Source organism: Nerophis ophidion, linkage group LG14 (assembly GCF_033978795.1).
Source record: "Nerophis ophidion isolate RoL-2023_Sa linkage group LG14, RoL_Noph_v1.0, whole genome shotgun sequence".
NCBI classification, from domain to species: domain Eukaryota; kingdom Metazoa; phylum Chordata; class Actinopteri; order Syngnathiformes; family Syngnathidae; genus Nerophis; species Nerophis ophidion.
The window spans coordinates 29,672,192-29,690,988 of record NC_084624.1 but is presented as its reverse complement, the minus strand read 5'-3'; the positions used below and the strand labels follow the sequence as shown (position 1 = coordinate 29,690,988).

Here is an 18,797-nt window from a genome sequence, read left to right as displayed (position 1 = left end):
AGACTGTGAACCCACACCTAACAAGAATGACAAACACATTTTGGGAGAACATCCGCATCGTTACACAACATAAACACAACATAACAATTACCCAGAATCCCACGCAGTCCTGACTCTTCCGGGCTACAATATACACACCCCTGCTACCACCAACCCCCCACGCCCCACCCTCCCTACTTGCGTCGGTAGAGGTGTTGTATATTGTAGCCCTGCAAGGTGTTCTGGGTATTTGTTCTCTTGTGTTTAAGTTGTGTTAAGGTACGGAAATTCTCCAAAAAAGGGTTTGTGATTCTTGTTTGGGTTCAAAGTGTAGTGCATATTTGTGATAGTGTTAAAGTTGTTTTTACTGCAACCCTCAGTGTGATCTCTATGGCTGTTGAGTAAGTATGTCTTGCAGCCACATTCATTAATAAACTGCACAAGCTTCATACAACATGTTATGAAGCTGGCACAATTGAAGTGTGATATAAAAGTGTGTGCGCGATGTCATGTAGTGGGGCAGCAGTCCTCTTTTAAGGGGTGTGCGAACTCCTGGAGGACGTACTTGATGGTATATGCAAAGGGACAAGTGAGATGTAACATAAATATTCTAAAAAAAATAGCAGCAATTTATAAATCCTATATAAATATGTTTATTGAATAATACTTCAATGAGATATGAATGCAAACTGTGAAAAAATAATCCAACAATCCAACATTCAGTGTTGACAGCTAGACTTTTTGTGGACATGTTCCATAAATATTGATGTTAAAGATTTCCTTTATTGTGAGGAAATGTTTAGAATTAAGTTGATGACTCCAGATGGATCTCTATTACAATCCCCAAAGAGGGCACTTTAAGTTGATGATTACTTCTATGTGTAGAAATCTCAATTTATAATTGAATCATTTGTTTATTTTTCATCAAGTTTTTTAGTTATATTTATTTCTTTTTTTCCAAAATAGTTCAAGAAAGACCACTACAAATGAGCAATATTTTGCACTGTTATACAATTTAATAAATCAGAAACTGATGACATAGTGCTGTATTTTACTTCTTTATCTCTTTTTTCAACCAAAATTGCATTGCTCTGATTAGGGGGTACTTGAATTAAATACATGTTCACAGTTCTCAGTGAAAAACGGTTGAGAACCACTGTTGTAGAGGACTTTAAAGGCAGTGCAGTCACGGCAGCCCTTAATAATGTTGGCCGGGTGAAAATTGGGACAAATTGGGGAGAATGGTTGCACCGGTAGATTGTCGGGAGGTGCACTGAAATTCAGGACTCTCCCGGAAAAATAGTGAGGGTTGGCAAGTATGTTGCTAGGGCGGGAAAGCCATTCATAGAAGGTGAATTCATTAAAAAGTGCATGTTAGATTTTTTAAGAAATATTTTCTCGCGGCCCAGCCTCACCCAGTTTCTGCATCCAGTGGCCCCCAGGTAAATCGAGTTTGAGACCCCCGCACTAGTGTCTCTACTGGTGTGTGTGTGTGCGTGTGCCAGGGGCGTCGCCAGACATATTTCACTGGGGCACGTGCCCCACTGTTGATCTGTAGTGCCCCAGTAAAAATTTCACCAATAAAAAAAAACGCTTCAGCGTTTTAAGTCTACATAACATAGACAACAGCGCACATACTACTTAGTATGGTAATTGATTGCTACTGTATTCACTCCACGAAACAGTGAGCACATGGCTACTTAATATGGTAATTTATTCACGTGTGGATCGAGACTTCAGTTGAGAGAGAGAGAGGGAGAGAGAGAGAGAGAGCGAGAGAGAGAGAGAGAGAGGGGGGGGGGATTCGAATCACTGCGTGAGGTAGGTGACGTTAGCCAACAACAATTTGTTAATTACAATATTTTGATTTTGATTTGACTCAAACTGTAACTCCTAGATGGATTTAAGAAAGGTATTCGCCTCCAGCAGAGAAGAAGCGAGGAATGAGAGATGTAAGTGAAGTCCTAGCTAGCTAGGCAACATCATTGTCTTAAGTTGATGCTAAGTTAGCTAACGTTATTCCTTGTATCAAGACAAACATATTCATTTGCTGTACGAGCTGTCGGGGGAATTTCCAATGAACATGAAACATAATGTTGGTTATTGTCTGCTGGTTCTGCATCAATGATGATTTGGAGTAAGCATGTGTGAGTTGAGTGCTTCTCAAATGCTTTATCTTCAGGAAGAAAAACATTTTTCCATATCATCAAGTCGTGAGCCAATTTTTAAATCATTCAAGTTTATTTCACAGAAAAATAGCACAGTAGACTTGTCTTGTTAATCGGTGCGACTTTGACTAAAATAATCTTGTTTTGTCACCAGAAAAATGGCTACAGCTAAAGCATCTGGTTTTATTTCCAGAAAAAATAGTAACATTTCTGTATTTGTTTTCAGAAAGATGGCTGAAAATATCGGGTTTTGTTGCCCCATTTAGATTTTTTTTAAATATATTTCCATGTCTGTCCTGAGTCCTCCTCCAACTTGTTAGTCGGTTTGCCTTTTGCTAAAATACTCACTAAAAGTCACTAGAAAAAAGGCTAAAATAATCTGGTTTTGTTGCCACAATTAGATTTTTTTTCTCCCTAAAGTTCTTTTTTTTCATGCACACATGTGACTGCGACTCACTGAAAATGACACACAATCCACTTTTATGTCACGACCCAGCAGTTGGGAACCACTGGTCAACTGTATAACAGTTACTGTAATATTTCCATGTCTGTCCAGAGTGATTGACCACTTTGCAAAAATGAAAAGGAGACGTTACAATTTATGATTCCCTGAACAGACTCACAACAGTTGTTCATTTATTCTACTACTGTGGCTTTATTGTTTTGTGTATATTTTATAGTTTTGTGTATCTGAAATAGGATTAGCCACATTGCCATAAATGGAAATTAAATAATATAAAAGAACCCAGAGATGTAGGGGTGCTTTATTTTTTGTTTTACTTTTGTAGATGTTAAATTTGCAGATGATTACTGCAATATATATTTAAAAAAAGATTCATTGCTCTTCCTTTTTGCTTTTACCAGTAGCAGTTTAGAAGTCTGGAGTAAAAAAGTGCACAAGTAGGTCAAATGCATTGGTTAATTTCAGGTGGTTAATCAAAGATCCATACAACATAATCTGATATGATTTTATAGTTTAAAGCACTATTTATGTATTTTTTATGATAAATAAGTGCTAAAAATGTTTTTGCTTGCGCGCTTTGCACGCTCACATGAATTATTTGTGCCCCAGGTGTGCCCCAGTACAGTATTAGGTCTAGTGACGCCCCTGGCGTGTGCGTGTGCGTGTGTGTGTGTGTGTGTGTGTGTGTGTGTGTGTTCTGGCAATGCTTACTTAATGGGGACATCGTTCTGTTTACACAGTCACCTTTAAGGGACCTCTGACAGTATGGGGACAAAAAAACAGTTCCCCTAAAGGTAAACCTTTATAATTGATAGTCAGATCCATTCTGAAGAAGCCTATGTGACATTTTCCTACAGCATGATTATAAAACATTATTACCCTAAAGCAGGGGTGTCAAACTCAAATACAGGGTGGGCCAAAATTTCAAACGGAACAAAGCCGCGGGCCAAGATTGAACAAATTAACCTTTTAAGAGGGATCCAAATAAGTTTTGCATTGAATATTGAACAAGCAAGGCTTATATAACTTTATAGTGACATGCAAAGTCGAGTTTCAAATTATCCATCCATCCATTTTCTACCGCTTGTTCTTTTTGGGGTTGCTGGAGCCAACCTTAGCTGCATTCGGGCGGAAGGCAGTGTACACCCTGGACAAGTCGCTACCTCATCACAGGGCCAACACAGATAGACAGACAACATTCACACTCACATTCACACACTAGGGCCAATTTAGTGTTGCTAATCAACCTATCCATAATAATTGTTGTGTCCTTGAGCAAGACACTTCACCCTTGCTCCTGATGGTTCGTGGTTAGGGCCTTGCATGGCAGCTCCCGCCATCAGTGTGTGAATGTGTGTGTGTATGGGTGAATGTGGAAATAGTGTCAAAGGGCTTTGAGTACCTTGAAGGTAGAAAAGCGCTATACAAGTATAACCCATAATTGAAAAATATCAATGGCATATCAAATAAAATTTTAACAAAAATTGTGGGGGGGGGTTGGTGGTAGCGGGGGTGTATATTGTGGCGTCCAGGAAGAGTTAGTGCTGCAAGGGATCTGGGTATTATGTGTGTTACGGTGCAGATGTTCTCCCGAAACGTGTTTGTCATTCTTTTTTGGTGTGGCTTCACAGTGTGGCGCATATTTGTAACAGTGTTAAAGTCGTTTATACGGCCACCCTCAGTGTGACCTGTATGGCTGTTGACCAAGTATGCGTTGCATTCATTCGTGTGTGTTAAAGCCGCAGATATTATGTGACTGGGCCGGCACGTTGTTTGTATGGCGGAAAAGCGGACGTGACGACAGGTTGTAGAGGACGCCAAAGGCAGTGCTTTCGAGGCACGCCCCCGATATTGTTGTCCGGGTGGAAATTGGGAGAAATTCAGAAGAATTGTTGCCCTGGGAGATTTTCGGGAGGGGCAGTGAAATTCGGGAGTCTCTCGGGTAAATCGTGAGGGTTGGCAAATGCGTTGTTACAGCAGCACCGCCCCTGTATAATACCGGCGAGCCAGCTCTAATCTTAATTTGATATTACTTCAAGGGCCAAATGAAATTACACGGTGGGCCAAATTTGGCCCGCAGGCCAGAGTTTGACACCCATGCCCTAAATTACGATTCACATTCATAATTTTCCATCCTTCTATATATGATAGCTGGAGTTGCAGACAACTTCATTACTGCTAAATAGCAGTTTTCAGTCATGTCACAGAAGATGCAGGATTTGCTTTAACATTTAAGTGGTGAAACTTTATATAAGAGGGCAGCTGTAGTGCTGTATTCTGAGGATCATGTCATATTTAATTAGAACCTATTTTTTTTAAAATGGTCCTCAGTAATCACGTACAAATTTGTTTTAATTACGCAAAATTATCTAAATTTGGTCCCCATGAACCATACTAACTCTTTTTCCCCAGGGTCCCCAGTAAGAATGATCAGCACATTACTTCATCAATCCAGAGATTTAAAGACACATTTTAAAAACTATTTTTTTATGCCTCAACAACCTGTAGAAAGGGAGGTCCCCTCAAGTGATGATCAAAAACCTGGTCCCCGTTCCAAATGATAACCAGTGTGTGTGTGTGTTTGTGTGTGTGTGTGTGTGTGTGTTTGTGTGTGTGTGTGTGTGTGTGTGTGTGTGCCCTTACCAGCTGCTGGCCTTTAGGTCCCCAAGCAGCAAACTGCAGGACAGCTTCATGCACTTCGGGAGGATTGAGCGGCCATGTTTCCCTGTGTGAATGTTGACACAATAGATGTTTCTATGGCTGGGCCATGCAAGTGAAGATGGTTAGCAAGTCATTGTGGTGTCACTACTGCATCTATTGTATGGAACAAAAGATGACAGGCAAAGTGAACGAGACAAGGAAAGAACATTAGGCACTTAGGTCTGAAGCATTAGCTAATAGTGGTTTCAAGGTCAGGTGCCAGGTACATGGAGAATGTCACTGATCTAAAACACTGTTGGAATGGTTTCACACTGAAATTACTCTTCTTTAACAGAAAAAAAAACATGATTTAATCAAATAAAAATGTATTTTATTTTAATTTTTCTCAGATTTTAGGAAGAAGAATGATCATTTAGCTTTTTTTTTTGGCATCACTGGGTGTCCGTGTAAGATCAAGAACCAAAAGTTGGCTAAGGGGTCAGGTCCAACAGTCTTCCAGTTGTATGCACTTTTTTCTGGTTTACTTGTTTCTTTTGCTAGCCTTTCACCTGTCGGCATGCTAATGTTAGCGCGCTAATATTAGCAGCTAGAATTTTAGCTCATTTTCTACGTTTTAAACCTAATAATCTGTGACTTGGTGCCGTCTTACAGGTATGCTAACTGTTACCCAGTTACCATGCCAATGTTAGCATGCTAAAATTTTATGCTAGCGTCTGATCTAGTTCCATATTTTTTAACCTAAAACACAAGTATTTTGTTTCTTGCAATACCGATTAAGAAAAAATATTTAAACATTACATACGACACAATTTATTCTTCTATTCATCCTTGTAGCTATACATGTAACAATGTTCTTTACTTATTGTTGCTATACATGTAACAATGTTCTTTACTTATTGTTGCTGTACATGTAACAATGTTCTCTACTTATTGTTGCTGTACATGTAACAATGTTCTTTAATTATTGTTTCTATACATGTAACAATATTCTTTATTTATTGTAGCTATACATGTAACAATGTTCTTTAATTATTGTTTCTATACATGTAACAATATTCTTTATTTATTGTAGCTATACATTTAACAATGTTCTTTACTTATTGTTGCTATACATGTAACAATGTTCTTTATTTATTGTTGCTATACATGTAACAATGTTCTTTACTTATTGTTGCTATACATGTAACAATGGTCTTTTTTTATTGTAGCTATACATTTAACAATGTTCTTTACTTATTGTTGCTTTACATGTAACAATGTTCTTTATTCATTGCAGCTATACATGTAACAATTATCTGTATTTATTGTAGCTATACATGAAACAATTATCTTTATTTATTGTAGCTATCCATGTAACAATTATCTTTATTTATTGTAGCTATATATGTAACAATGTTCTTTACTTATTGTTGCTATACATGTAAAAATGGTCTTTATTTATTGTAGCTATACATGTAACAATGTTCTGTACTTATTGTTGCTTTACATGTAACAATGTTCTTTATTCATTGTAGCTATACATGTAACAATTATCTGTATTTATTGTAGCTTACTTGTAACAATTTTCTTTATTTATTGTAGCTACACATGAAACAATTATCTTTACTAATTGTTATTTCATTGACTTTAGAATCAGTGGAAATATATTGAGGTGATTTATTTTAAATACATTTATTTGGGAAGAAGAATGTCGGGCCTTCCTTTAGCTATTTTTGCCATCGCTTGGTGTCCGTGTAAGTTCATGAAGCTGACCAAAAGCTTGGACCTGACCCGGTCAGGTCCAACAGTCCAGTGTATGCACTTTTTCCTGGTTTTGTTGTTTCTTTTGCTAGCTTTTTACCTGTTGGCATGCTAATGTTAGAATGCTATTGTTAGCGTGTTAATATTAGCACGCTCTTGTTTTATGCTAGAATTTTAGCTAATTTTCTACGTTTTAAACCTAATAATTATGGATTCTGTGACTTGGTGCCATCTTAAAGGTATGCTAGCTGTTCCCCGGTTACCATGCTAATGTTATCATGCTAACATTTTATGCTAACATTTTATTTAGTTTCGTATTTTTTAACCTAATTAACATGTATTTTGTTTCTGGCCTATATCTTGGACGTATGTTAGCACTTCGCCTGTTAGCAAGTTTATGATAGTATGTTAATGTTAGCAAGCTAACATTTTTTTCTAGCATTTTAGCTAATTTCTTACATTGTAAACCTAATGATCATGGATTTTTTATTTGGCGCCATGTTACAAGTATGCTAGCTGTTCCACTGTCAACACGCTGAGTTTTAAGTCAGAATTCTAGCTAATGTTATACATTTACAGCTAAAATGTTTGGATTCTGTCACTTTGCAAACTCTTGAAGTATGCTAACTCTTATAAATATATCAACATTTAGCATTTCTAGGTTCATACTACATTTCAGTACAGATTCTGCTCTTCACTTTTCAAACAATTTTTACATTCCACTAGTATTTCAGTTAAGCGTCAACTCTTCAACATTCAAACCATTTCAACGTCTAAACGATTTCAACATTCAAACCATTTTTACATTCGTCCCACATATCATTAGCATTTCAGGTCAGCTCTTCAACATTTAAACTATTTCAACATTTAAACAATTTCAACAATCAAACTATTCTTAAATTCAAACTACATTCCATCAGCATTTCAGTTAAACTTCAGCATTCCTTTAGGAATTGCCTCATGTAGTTACAATATTAAATACAATGTGAAATAATAACATTCACAGAATACATATTATTACCTACTCTTAAATATTAATAAATATATTAAATATAATCTCTATATATAATATGTGTGAGAATGTGAGTGTGAATGTTGTTTGTCTATCTGTGTTGGCCCTGCGATGAGACAGCGACTTGTCCAGGGTGTACCCCGCCTTCCGCCCGATTGTAGCTGAGATAGGCACCAGCGCCCCCCGCGACCCCAAAGGAAATAAGCAGTAGAAAATGGATGGATGGATAATCTCTATATATAATATAGTAAATAGGGCTTTCATACGATTAGATTATTCAATCAAAAATAATCACATTTGTGATTAATCGCAGATGGATATAATTTTTCATCATTAGTAAGTGTACCATTGACGGATTCACTCTTAAGCTTTCAATAGTATGAACAATTTGTTTGCTTTAATGAAATGCTTATTAAACTGTATGCTGTTTTTACACAGCTCAACAAATACATTGACATAAAGATACTTTTATCGGCAATTAAAAAAATGACCTGCAGTGTAATAAAACATTTCAGTTCTAAGAGCACTTGCAATGAGAGGAGAGGAGCTACACACAGATACCAGCTTTGAGCATTTATACCACAAAATCTATATTGTTACAATCATGGTTTGAATGTTTGGTAATGTAATCTGTGATATTTTTACCTGAATGAATGCCTCTTGCACAAGTTAATGGTATTTTTTTAATCTTTGCATGACAATGCCTTAAACTTATTTATCTAATAATAAGGTGTAATACATGAGCTTTCCAAAGACTATCAACCAGAACACGTTGTAAAGAATATACTTTTTATTACAGCCTGCCAGAATATTTCACTTTATTATACTGGTACTAGCATTTATTTAATATCACAGACTACATGACAAAACTTTTTTGACAATCAAAGCATGATCGTAATGTAAGACATTTTTAATTTTGGTTAGTGCAACTGGAGCAGATGTGACCAGTCGCGCTTTTATTTTGAAGCTGGAAGTGTGTGATTGGTTTGAGAAGAGTTGTTTTGCCATTTTTTGACATTGTGACATGAATAAACAATATTAAAGACTTCCTTTCTGCTGCGCTTGTATCCCATCTTACTAAACCAGTAACAATAATAGGTCAGACAGGACGCATGCACAGTTACCATGAATTGATTAACGTGGACCCCGACTTAAACAAGTTGAAAAACTTATTCGGGTGTTACCATTTAGTGGTCAATTGTACGAAATATGTCAATACTGTGTAATCTACTAATAAAAGTCTCAATCAATCAATCAATCAAAAAACATAAGAGAAAAAAATTATAGTTAACTTATTATCCCATTTACTTTGATAGTTCTAATAATAAATAGATGTAATCTTTAACAATGAATGAATAAATTGTTTGATGAATAAAAATATTGAAACTATTTATTGCAAAAAAAGCCACTATTACTACCCTTTTATATTTTATGCTAATTATTGCAAATGTATAAAACACTATTAACTTCAGTTCAGGGTAGTCCAAACCTTTACTTTTAAAGATTAAAATATTTAAACATTAAATAAAGCGGGGGGCAGCTTTGAAACACTCTGTACATTAAATAACCCATTTAATATACAGTACGGGACAAAAGTTTGGACACACCTCCTCATTCAATGCGTTTTCTTTATTTTTATAACTATTTACATTGTAGATTGTCACTGAAGGCATCAAAACTATGAAAGAACACATGTGGAGTTATGCACTCAACAAAAAAAGGTGAAATAACTGAAAACATGTTTTATATTCTATTTTCTTTAAAAAAGCCACCCTTTGCTGTATTTACTGCTTTGCACACTCTTGGGATTCTCTCCATGAGCTGTAAGAAGTAATCCCCTGAAATGGTTTTCACTTCACAGGTGTGCATGAAGCTCATCAAGAGAATGCTAAGATTGTGCAAAGCAGGGGGGCTATTTTGAAGCAACTAGATTATAAAACATGTTTTCAGTTATTTCACCTTCTTTTTTGTTAAGTACATAACTCCACATGTCATAGTTTCGATGCCTTCAGTGACAATCTACAATAGTCATGAAAATAAAGTAAACGTATTGAATGAGAAGGTGTGTCCAAACTTTTGGCCTGTACTGTACATCAATATATGCTAAGCTATTTGAAAAAAAACATCTTTAAAAACGTTCTTATCTTAGCTTTTCTGTTATAGGCCACACAGTTAATAGTTGTTAGTGGTATATCCCTGATAGGCCTCATTAATAATTATTTAATTTCATTTTCAGAACGTTTCAAAGGTCAATAAAAAAAACGAGCTATGGGCCAAAAATGGCACTTCTTTCTTTCTTTCTTTCTTAGTTTATTTCGAACATGTACACACTTACAATACAATACGGACAATTTAATATCACCTCACATCACATCATGTCCGAAAAGGAGTAGGAAGAAGCAAAGCTTATTTAATCCTACACCTTTCCCACTTCAGAGCGGCCACAAATATTCATCTACTGACTCTTTTTACAGCAAAATAGTAAAATGACATCCGTGAATGAGTAATACAACAGTTCTGTAACATGTAATTAATTAATTCAGTCATTACCAACATACTCAGATGAAGAATATCTAATTTTCAATAAGGTTGAAAGTGTTTCTGAAAATGTTTCTTTTTTGTATTTTGTAAGCACTATTAATTTGAACAGCCTCTTGGACTGGATCATATCAGTACGATGTTTAACTACGGCGTGGCGCAGTGGGGAGAGTGGCCGTGCGCAACCTGAGCGTCCCTGGTTCAATTCCCACCTAGTCCCAACCTTGTCACGTCCGTTGTGTCCTGAGCAAGACACTTCACCCTTGCTCCTGATGGGTGCTGGTTGGCGCCTTGCAAGGCAGCTCCCTCCATCAGTGTGTGAATGTGTGTGTGAATGGGTAAATGTGGAAGTAGTGTCAAAGCGCTTTGAGTACCTTGAAGGTAGAAAAGCGCTATATAAGTACAACCCATTTAATTCCACATACTGATATGCTAAAGGTTTTAAGTGTTGTACGTGCATACAAATGTTTTAAATTAGATTTTTCTCTAAGGTTATATTTCTCCACTTTAGTTGAGAAGAATTGTTGTACATTCTTTGGTAGCAGGTTATAAATTGCTTTGTACATCTTTTTAGCTGTTTGCAATTTTACCAAATGATCGAGCTTTAATATTTTTGACTCAATAAATAAAGGGTTTGTATGTTCTCTATATCCAACATTATGTATTATTTTAATGGATCCTTTTTGTAACACAGTTAACAAATGTAGCGCACATTTGTAGTTGTTTTCACATATTTCTCCACAATAACTCAGATATGGTAACACTAGCGAGCAGTAGAGAATATAAAGTGATTTTTGGCCCAGGATGAGGTGGCGACTTGTCCAGGGTGTACCCCGCCTTCCGCCCGATTGTAGCTGAGATAGGCGCCAGCGCCCCCCGCGACCCCGAAAGGGAATAAGCGGTAGAAGATGGATGGATGGATGTATTTAGTTTTATTCATTATTGAAATGGTTTTTACCTCCTTATGTTGTATGTTTTGTATATGAGATTTCCAGTTCATTTTACCATCTATAATGCTCCCAAAAATCTGGTTTCTTTTACTCTTTCAATATCTACTCCGTCTATTTGTATTTGTGTCTGATGCTCTCTTCTACTGTTACCAAATAGCATTATTTTAGTGTTACTGATATTCAAAGATAGTCTATTTTTATCAAACCAATTTTTTAATTTTTTAATTTCTTCCATTATTATTTGTATTATCTTCTGTGTGTTCTTTCCTGAACAAAAAGCAGTTGTGTCGTCTGCAAATAAAACTAACTTCAAGTCCTTTGTAACTTTACAAATGTCGTTTATATAAAGATTGAACAATCTTGGTCCCACTATTGATCCCTGGGGTACACCACAAGATAAATCCAACCGTGTTGACATATTTTCACCCATCTTCACATATTGCTTCCTGTTGGTTAAATACTGTAACTTCTTACTGAGTTCAATACCAAACCTCTGATGCCATATCGTTCTAGTTTTTGTATGAAAATATCATGATTAATTGTGCAAATGCTTTTGTTTAATCCATGAATACTGCGGCTGCACATTCTTTACCGTCTATTGCATTGGTAATTTCCTCTGTTATTTTGATTAATGCTATTGATGTTGAGATATTTGCTCTAAATCCAAATTGGTTCCCCACGAGCGTCCCACTTTCGTTTATAAATGTATCTAATCTGCTATTGAATAGTTTTTCCATGATTTTGGAGAATTGTGGAAGTAATGAAACTGGTCTGTAATCAGTGAACTGGTGTATGTTTCCATTCTTATGAATTGGTACAACTTTTGCTATTTTCATTTTGTCAGGGAATTTGCCGGTTAAAAATAATACGTTACTGATATATGTAAGAGGTTCTGAAATGTCCTCTATAACCTTTTTTATAGTTACCAAATCTATTCCATGACAGTTGGTTGAGGTCTTAGATTTACAATTTGACCTCTGATCTACACTATTAACTAGCATTTCTTTCTTGAGCTTTTTAGCAGCCACATCTGTCCTGATGAGTAAAATAAATATATATGTGTGATTACAGGCAGACTGAGCAGACAAAGTCAGAGAGAGGACAACACTGTCAGACCTTACGTCTGCACAAGAACCATTAAAAAGAGTCTTACTGCGTAACGAGGCTGTAAATGATGTACTTGGCCACGTAAGAGTGCTGGTACATCTGTAGAGATGAAAAACAACATCACGGTTACGGAAAGGATAGGAATAAAAGGTACGCCTTGATGATTTTCTCACCAGTTTCATGTCGAAACCAAAGAGCACATGTTGCAGGTCAGGTGACACTTGGTACCTGCTGGCCTTGGATCGTTCCTGAATGGCAACCAAAAAACTTTGTAGACAAGAAACCAGACAGACGTGTTTATAATGTGGACTTACAAACATCTGTTTTGGCACCACAACAGTGGTCTCGCCTGTGTCCACATTAATCCTGACAACATCGCCCACCCTCGTACGATACAGCAGCTCTTCTCCTGCATGGAGGAAGAAAAAAACAACTTTGTATTTTCTAAATCCACCTTGTATTCCACTCCAGGTCTACTAAATTCTCACAGATCAAAAACACTTGACTTTAATGCAGCATTAATCACAAAAGTTGTGAATAAAGTGTAATATTAGAGGTGAGGCGGTTATTACAGAAGAGGCCTTGATGGGCACAGATGTATTTTGGGTACTTTTTGAGGTATGGCACTTATTTGTTCAAGTAATTGCTGCATTGCTTCTATAAGACCACAGGTGTCAAACTCTGGCCCTTGACATCATTTTATCTTGCCCGCAAACACCTGGAAATATATGTGTCAAAAAAGTATTTAATATTTTTTCTCTAAATATAATGGATTTTTTTCACTTTTAGAAAAAAAACATATGTACTGCTTGAAATTGCATACATTTTAAATTTTGATAGTATCCAATATTGCAACAAATATTATCATACTTTCCAAACATGTTTTGTCTACATGAAAATACTTAACTTTACAAAAAACTACCCATCAAATTAATAAAAATTACAATACATTTTACAATGTTCTTTACGGCATATTACTGTTTATTGAAAAAAATGACTGAGCTGCCAGTTTTTGATTGTAAAATCTGTAAAGTCTGAATGTCTCTAAAACAGTTCTTCCACTCCTGTCCTTGCAGGCTACACCGCTACAACAAAGATGACGGGGAGAAGACGCTGTCGGAGGTGAGCCATGTAAATAAGACCGCCCACAAAACGGCGCATCCTGAAGTGACTGTAAGAAAGTTACTTGAAGATGATCTGCGAAACGTAATCTAACTAACATTTTGACCAAAGAACCACCATTACATGTTATGTAGACCACAAGAAAGTGTTTTACATTTAGAAAAAAAAAATCTTAACATGACTCCTTTAATGCATCTTATAATCAGGTGCACCTTTGTATTAAAATAGACCTCAATAGACCCGCTCATGGCAGTGCGCCTTATACTCCGGTGCATCCTATGCTCCGGAAAATACGGTATTCTAATCGACCCGTAAATGTAATTTTAAACGATTTCGAAGAAAATGTAAATACAAATAAATGTCATAAGGTACTGATGCCGCTCCCCAATATAAGGATAAGGACCCTACCTTTTCTCAGTAAATTTGGCTCATATTATCAAAATGCACAACTTGGTGCTTTTAAAGTAATAAATCATTTACACATCAAATCATGTGTGCAGGAAGTGAGACAGAGTAGTACTGATTGTTCCACCTGCAAAGTCCCGATTTAATCCGTGCTTCAAGTAGATTTGCATACGTTAAGTAAGATCAAGTCACAGATGTTATCTAGTGACATAATTGGACGGTTGTCATATTGTTCAATACTTTTTAAAAACGGCGGCGAGCGCCGTCTTTGTTGTGAAGGTTAAACGCTTTGTTCTTTGCTCGGGAGCGCACCAGTCAGAGATGAGTCCAAAGACTAGTGAAGCAAGCGGCGGGCTCACCGGGGGATCAATGACGTACCCACAAAATATTGATGAGGACTACTGAGGTAGGCGGCTGTCCCTGTGGGCTGCTTTTAAGAAGGTCATTAGGCCCAAATGGGCAAATGGGACTTGATTGCATTCACCGTAAGAGACCGGACGCTGATTTCATCAGGTGCTAAGAATATTTGCATCATTGTGGTGAAGGAAGAGTGATCTTAGTTTATTACACCTTGATAAGTCACTAATGTGTGGAAGAATTCAACTCGACAGGACATGTGTGAGGCCGCTGGTGTCACACAGGTGGAGTTATTGACGCTGTCAGCTAATTTGCATAATTGTCCTAAACACATGAGTGTCATTACAACCGAAGTTGTACAAAGCGCAAAACCAGTGAAGTTGGCACATTGTGTAAATCATGGATAAAAACAGAATACAATGATTGGCAAATCCCGTGACCTTCAATCCCTCAGGCGGTACTGCATCAAAAAGCGACATCAGTGTATAAAGGATATCACCAAATTGGCTCAGGAACACTTCATAAAACCACTGTCAGTAACTACAGTTTTTCACTACATCTCTAAGTGCAAGTTAAAACTCTACTATGCAAAGTAGTGGTTTTGGAAAAAATCGATTCGAATTTGAATGGCGATTATTATTTTTTTTAAATCAATCAAACAAAACAATGCACAGCAATAACATAACAATGCAATCCAATTCCAAAACCAAACCTGACCCAGCAACACTCAGAACTGCAATAAACAGAGCAATTGAGAGGAAACACAAACACGACACAGAACAAACCAAAAGTAGCGAAACACAAATTATTATTATCAACAACAGTATCAATATTAGTTTTAATTTCAGCATTAAAAATCCCTCTTTGACATTATCATTAGACATTTATATTTATGTCACAGTGGCTTACACTTGCATCGCATCTCATAAGCTTGACAACACACTGTGTCCAATGTTTTCACAGAGATAAAATAAGTCATATTTTTGGTTCGTTTAATAGTTAAAACAAATTTACATTATTGCAATCAGTTGATAAAATATTGTCCTTTACAATTATAAAAGCTTTTTACAAAAATCTACAACTCTGCTTGCATGTCAGCAGACTGGGGTAGATCCTGCTGAAATCCTATGTATTGAATGAATACAGAATCCTTTTAAATCGGGAAAAAATAGTTTTTGAATCGAGAATCGTGTTGAATTAAAAAAAAATCTATTTTGAATCGAATCGTGACCCCAAGAATCGATATTGAATCGAATCATGGGACACCCAAAGATTCGCAGCCCTAATGCAAAGCCAAAGCCATTTATTAACAACACCCAGAAACGCCGCAGGCTTTACTGGGCCCGAGTTAATTTGAGATGGACAGATGCAAAGTGGAAATGTGTTATGTGATCAAATTTGTTTTGGAAACTTTGGACGTCGTAACCTCCAGACCGAAGAGGAATAGAAACATCCAGACTGTTATATGCGCAAAGTTCAAAAGCCAGCATCTGTGATGGTATGGGGGTGCATTAGTGCCCAAGACATGGGTAACTTACACATCTGTGAAGGCACCATTAATGCTGAAAGGTACATACAGGTTTTGGAACAACATATGTTGTCATCCAAGCTATTTTTTTTCATGGACGCCCCAGCTTATTTCAGCAAGAAATTACCAAGCCACATTCTGCACATGTTACAACAGTGTGGTTTTGTAGTAAAAGAGTGCGGGTACTAGACTGGCCTGCCTGTAGTCCAGACCTGTCTCCCATCGAAAATGAATATGAAGCCTAAAATACCACAAAGGAGAACCCAGACTGTTGAACAACTTAAGCTGTACATCAAGCAAGAATGGGAAATAATTCCACCTAAAAAAACTTCCAAAATGGTTCTCCTCAGTTTCCTAACGTTTATTGAGTGTTGTTAAAAGGAAAGGCCATGTAACACAGTGGTAACAATGCCCCTTTGTCAACTTTTTTACAATGTGTTGCTGCCATTAACTTTTAAGTTAATGATTATTTGCAAAAAAAAAAAAAAAAGTTTCTCAGTTCGAACATTATTTAAGTAAGTAAGTACCAATGATTCTCACACACACACTAAGAGTGGTGAAATTTTTCCTCTGCATTTGACCCATCCCCTTGATCACTCCCTGAGAAGTGAGGGGAGCAGTGGGCAGCAGCGGTGACGCGCCCGGGAATCATTTATGGTGATTTAACCCCCAATTCCATTTTTATAGTCTTTGGTATGACTTGGCCGAGGTTTGAACTCACAACCTACCGATCTCAAGGCGGACAATCTAACCACTAGGCCACTGAAACCCACTACTACCGACCACGCAGTCTGATAGTTTATATATCAATGATGAAATATTAACATTGCAACACATGCCAATACGGCCGGTTTAGTTCACTAAATTACAATTTTAAATTTCCCGCAGAGTTTCCTGTTGAAAACGTCGTGGAATGATGACGCGTATGATGACGCGGGTTTGTGACGTTATTGGTTGGAGGGGACATATTAGCCCAGCACCACTCACGGCTAAAACTCGTCTCTTTTCATCGCACAATTACACAGTATTTTGGACATCTGTGTTGCTGAATCTTTTGCAATTCGTTCAATTAATAATGGAGACGTCAAATAAGAATGCTGTTGGTGGAAAGCGGTGGATTGCAGCTGCCTTTAGCACCGAAACACAGCCGGTGTTTCTTTGTTTGTTGTGAAGCTTTAACATAGAGCGGTCGAGCGAACATGTTTCTCCACGTCAACCAGCAATTTTTTTGATGGGAAAATTGTGATATTAAGTCGGCTCTTACCGGAGACTTGAGTGGATTACGCGACATCATCCTGTAGCTCAAAAAGGCAGCTGTGATCTTGGCTCCTCTGCTTCTCTCAGAGACACTGGCGTTCACCGCAGCCATCCGACTTTCAGGTATGACTTTAAAATCTCACTAAAATACTATTAACACAATAAGCAGATAAGGGATTTTCCAGAATTATCCTAGTAAATGTGTCTAATTACATCTGAAATGCTCACACTGCTGCCGCCTGGAGCCGTCGCCGTTTCTTTCTTTTTTTTTTAAGTGCTTCACTCTAACTTTCCTCATCCACAAATCTTTCATCCTCGCTCAAATTAATGGGGAAATTGTCGCTTTCTCGGTCCAAATTGCTCTTACTGCTGGTGGCTCACATTATAAACAATGTGAGGATGTGAGGAGCCCTCACACCGGTGACGTCACGCGCACATCATCTGTTACTTCCGGTACAGGCAAGGCTTTTTTATTAGCGACCAAAAGTTGCGAACTTTATCGTCGATGTTCTCTACTAAATCCTTTCAGCAAAAATATGGCAATATCGCGAAATGATCAAGTATGACACATAGAATGGACCTGCTATCCCTGTTTAAATAAGAAAATCTAATTTCAGTAGGCCTTTAAGTATCTTGTCTTTGCAGTCTATTCAATTGGATATAAGGTGAAAAGGATTTGCAAATCATTGTATTCTGGTTTTTTTACCATTTACACAGCGTGCCAACTTCACTGGTTTTGGGTTTTGTAAAATAAAAAAAGTGGGAGAAAAACATTTATTTAAAAGAAAAGAAACACGTTTAGAAAAAAGTATGACATTTCTTCTGTCGCTGCTTTTCCTCACTTTTTTAATGTTGTAACAGTTGATCTCGAGCATCTAAAAATATGTTTTCAAGCACCAGAGGTTTTTATTGGCCATGGAGAGAGAATATGTGCTTCATCCCTAATGAACTTTAACGACAGGCTACAGTTTAGTGTTGGCCTGTGAGGTTTATGAAGGAATCTTTTTTACACCTGGAGCTTAAAGCATCTTTTTTTATCATTGAAAATAAGGCAAAAACACAAACAATCGTAAATATCATTTTAAATAATACATTCTAAGTGAAATATTAAAGATGTCCTATTCCGCAAAACCAACTTTTATTACTAATTAGCACCTGTTTGGAATTTACAAATTTAAAATCAAACTGTGGAGGCATGGCAGAGATATTTATAAGACAATCTTGCCTTCTTTCATACTTCCTGCAAACAAGCCGTTTTTGTGACGTTTTTCCAACATGTGATTTCAACGGATATTTTCATATAGGGTATGGATTTACCCAAGGAGGTTAGCGCGAGTCTGCCATTGTAGTCTGACGATGGAGTCAGTGAGCTCCTTTTTCCTCTGTTTTTCGTTGTGGGGCAGACTGGCTCGTACATGAACATGCATCCTCAGCTTTTGCCATTGCTAATACAAAGTAGCGTATAGTTCAGACCTATATCTGTCTGCACTCTTGCGATGGAAACATTAAA

General features: G+C 37.1%; 1 protein-coding gene across 5 annotated transcripts in view; it reads right to left on the bottom strand.

Annotated features, from left to right (window-relative positions):
* LOC133568424 (dipeptidyl aminopeptidase-like protein 6) overlaps positions 1 to 18,797 on the bottom strand; it is a 287,193-nt gene that overhangs the window by 50,768 nt on the left and 217,628 nt on the right. For all 5 annotated transcript variants that reach the window (XM_061920338.1, XM_061920336.1, XM_061920337.1 and 2 more), the window contains exons 4-7: positions 12,933 to 13,027; positions 12,792 to 12,866; positions 12,665 to 12,717; positions 5,254 to 5,335 (exon numbers count right to left, since the gene is read on the bottom strand). In XM_061920338.1, coding sequence (XP_061776322.1) covers positions 5,254 to 5,335; positions 12,665 to 12,717; positions 12,792 to 12,866; positions 12,933 to 13,027 — 305 coding nt within the window. The remainder of the gene's footprint in view (positions 1 to 5,253; positions 5,336 to 12,664; positions 12,718 to 12,791; positions 12,867 to 12,932; positions 13,028 to 18,797) is intronic.